The sequence below is a fragment of the Chionomys nivalis genome, chromosome 9 (genome assembly GCF_950005125.1).
Source record: "Chionomys nivalis chromosome 9, mChiNiv1.1, whole genome shotgun sequence".
NCBI lineage: Eukaryota > Metazoa > Chordata > Mammalia > Rodentia > Cricetidae > Chionomys > Chionomys nivalis.
The window spans coordinates 62366137-62369029 of NC_080094.1; the positions used below are offsets into that span (position 1 = coordinate 62366137).

Here is a 2893-nt window from a genome sequence, read left to right on the forward strand (position 1 = left end):
TAATCCTTGAAGTTATGTGTTTTCCAGAAGTAAGTATGGGGAGTAAGGGCTTAATTGTCAGAATAAGACTGTACTGTTGGATTTCAAAAAGAGTGTTATTTTTATATGTATGGACCGGGTTGTATATTATTCTTGAAACAAAAATCAGTCCTTTCCATGTTGAACAGTTTTCTTCATCAAAACTGAAATGAAATTCAGAGAAAGAGTATGGTAACACTATACAAGCTGGTGCCACCAGCTTCCCTGTGTGATCACTTTTTCGCAATCTCTAGGTGTTGTAGGTGCTTTTTCCTCTCCTGTTTTATTCAGGTATAACTAACTAACGAATACATCTTGTTTTTCATTAGAGAATCCAGTGTGATGCTTTGACATATGTGTGTATTATGAAACAATTAAATCAAACCACTTGGTCACATCACACATTTATTTCCTGTGAGAACACTGACAACCTCCTCTTGGCATTTTCAAACATGCAGCACAGCTCTCACAGAGTCAGGATGATGCATGATGGGGCTCCAGAAACAGATCATACTAGCAGAATATCCGTGTCTTTTAGGCATTATCTTCTCTTTTTCTTTTCCAATCATCTTTATTTCTATATGGTTCATTCCTGTATTCACTACTCTTATGAATATCCCTTCTTTGGATTCTATGTATTTATGAGATTGTCTGCATTGATCTTTTTACATTTAATTTTAGGTATAACAGTGACCTCTAGGATCCTGCATATTGTTACAGAACAGTATTCCCTTCTTTTAAAAAAAACTGATGAATATTCTGTTGTGCCTGTATGCCAGTGTGTGTTTGCGTACTATCCAGGCAACTGCCAATGAGAATTTAGATTTTTTTCTATATTGATTATTGCAAGTGATGTTGCAAGGATAATGGGAAGAATGTTTTGTATATGATGGTAGAATTTCCTCAGGCTGTACAGATTGTGCAAAAGGAGTCCTGTTTAATCATAAAGTAGTTAGTTCTAATTTAATCTTTTCCTTCCTCACTTTTCCCTTCCTCCTTTCTTTCTCCTTTCTTCTTTTTTCCCCAAAACTGTAGTCAATGCCTTAGTAAGTGAGTCCTTTATTCCTGAGCTACATAAAATCATATTTTCAAAATTTGAGAGAGATTATTCTTTTCTTTTGTAATGTTGCACTACTTTATGTGCTTATCAATAATTTAAAGATAGATCTATTTTTCATAACTACTCTGAACTATTTTTTGACTTTTTGACAAAACTTTTAACTAGCATGAAGTAATATTTCACTTCTATTTTAAAATTCACTCCTTGATATTAAGTGTCTTTAATATATGTTTGCCTTTAATTTGATTTTAATGTTAGATTACAAACAGACTTCCATAACTTTTCTTACTATATTCTATTAATACAACTGACAGTTTTTCCTGTTTCCTTCTCTAGGTAGCACTGACACACACATGCTTATGGAAGGAGCAAATCACTCTGTGGTGTTGGAGTTTGTATTTCTTGGACTCACTAACTCCTGGGACATTCAGCTTCTTATCTTTGTGTTCTCCTCCATGTTTTATGTAGCAAGCATGATGGGAAACTCCCTCATCATTTTTACCGTGGTTTCAGACCCTCACTTACACACTCCAATGTACTTTCTGTTGGCAAACCTCTCCCTTATTGACTTAGGTGTTTCCTGTGTCACTTCTCCCAAGACGATTTATGATTTGTTCAGAAAGCGCAAAGTCATCTCTTTTATGGCTTGTGTCATTCAGATCTTTTCCATTCATGTCATTGGTGGAGTGGAGATGGTGCTGCTCATAGCCATGGCTTTTGATAGATATGTAGCCATTTGTAAACCTCTCCATTATTTGACCATTATGGGCCCCAAAATGTGTCTTTTCTTTGTAGTAACTGCCTGGGTAGTTGGCCTTACACACTCTGTTGTTCAACTGGCTTTTGTAGTCAATTTGCCTTTCTGTGGACCAAACATGATAGACAGCTTCTATTGTGACCTTCCCCGGTTCATCAAACTTGCCTGCACAGACACCCATAAACTGGAATTCATGGTCACAGCCAACAGTGGATTCATCTCTGTGGGTTCCTTTATCATACTAATCATTTCCTATATTGTCATCATAATCACTGTACAAAAACACTCATCAAGTGGTTCCGCTAAAGCTCTGTCCACACTTTCAGCTCACATCTCTGTGGTGGTCTTATTCTTCGGTCCTCTGATATTTGTCTATACCTGGCCTTCTCCCTCAATACACCTGGATAAATTTCTGGCCATATTTGATGCAGTTTTCACTCCCTTTCTGAATTCTGTGATCTATACATTCAGGAATCAAGAAATGAAGATGTCGATGAAGAGAATATTCAGACAGCTACTGAGTTATCGAAAGATCTCCTAAGTGCTTGCATTTTGTGCACATAGAAGCCCATTATGACCATCTCAGTGAAAATCTGCCTTTCTACACTATGTTTATATAGATCAAAATTTAGTCTATTTTTTTATACTTAGGAAGGTGAGATAATCCCTTCTGAACACAGAAGGAATTACATGTACAAGTGAAAGATTATAGTAATCACAACCCTCAATTCCCAAGGAATTTTTTAAATACAAACTCTTAGATGTAAGGAAGCTGGAAGCCTATACTGAGACATTTAGAACCAAGAAAATTAGACTTTTAAAATCACATGAAAGAAAGTCTGGCAGTACTTACTAGGGATATTTGTTTTTCTTTTCAACCTTTAATTTTTCTATATTCTTGAGAATTTCACACATGTATTCAATTAACAAAGATCATCACTATTCCCTTGTTTCCATCCTTCAACTTTCCAACAGGTTCCCCTCAAAACTTCATGTCTTTTTTTCTTTTTGGATAACTTACTCAGTCTTGTTAGTGCTGTCCATATGTATGGGTCTAG

General features: G+C 35.9%; 1 protein-coding gene across 1 annotated transcript; it reads left to right on the forward strand.

The window, feature by feature from the left end:
- Positions 1–1431: 1431 nt before the first annotated feature.
- On the forward strand, positions 1432–2376 carry LOC130881566 (olfactory receptor 4F3/4F16/4F29-like). Its single transcript, XM_057781195.1, has one exon. It carries the CDS (start codon positions 1432–1434, stop codon positions 2374–2376), a length of 945 nt encoding a protein of 314 aa, XP_057637178.1.
- The last annotated feature ends 517 nt before the right edge of the window (positions 2377–2893 follow it).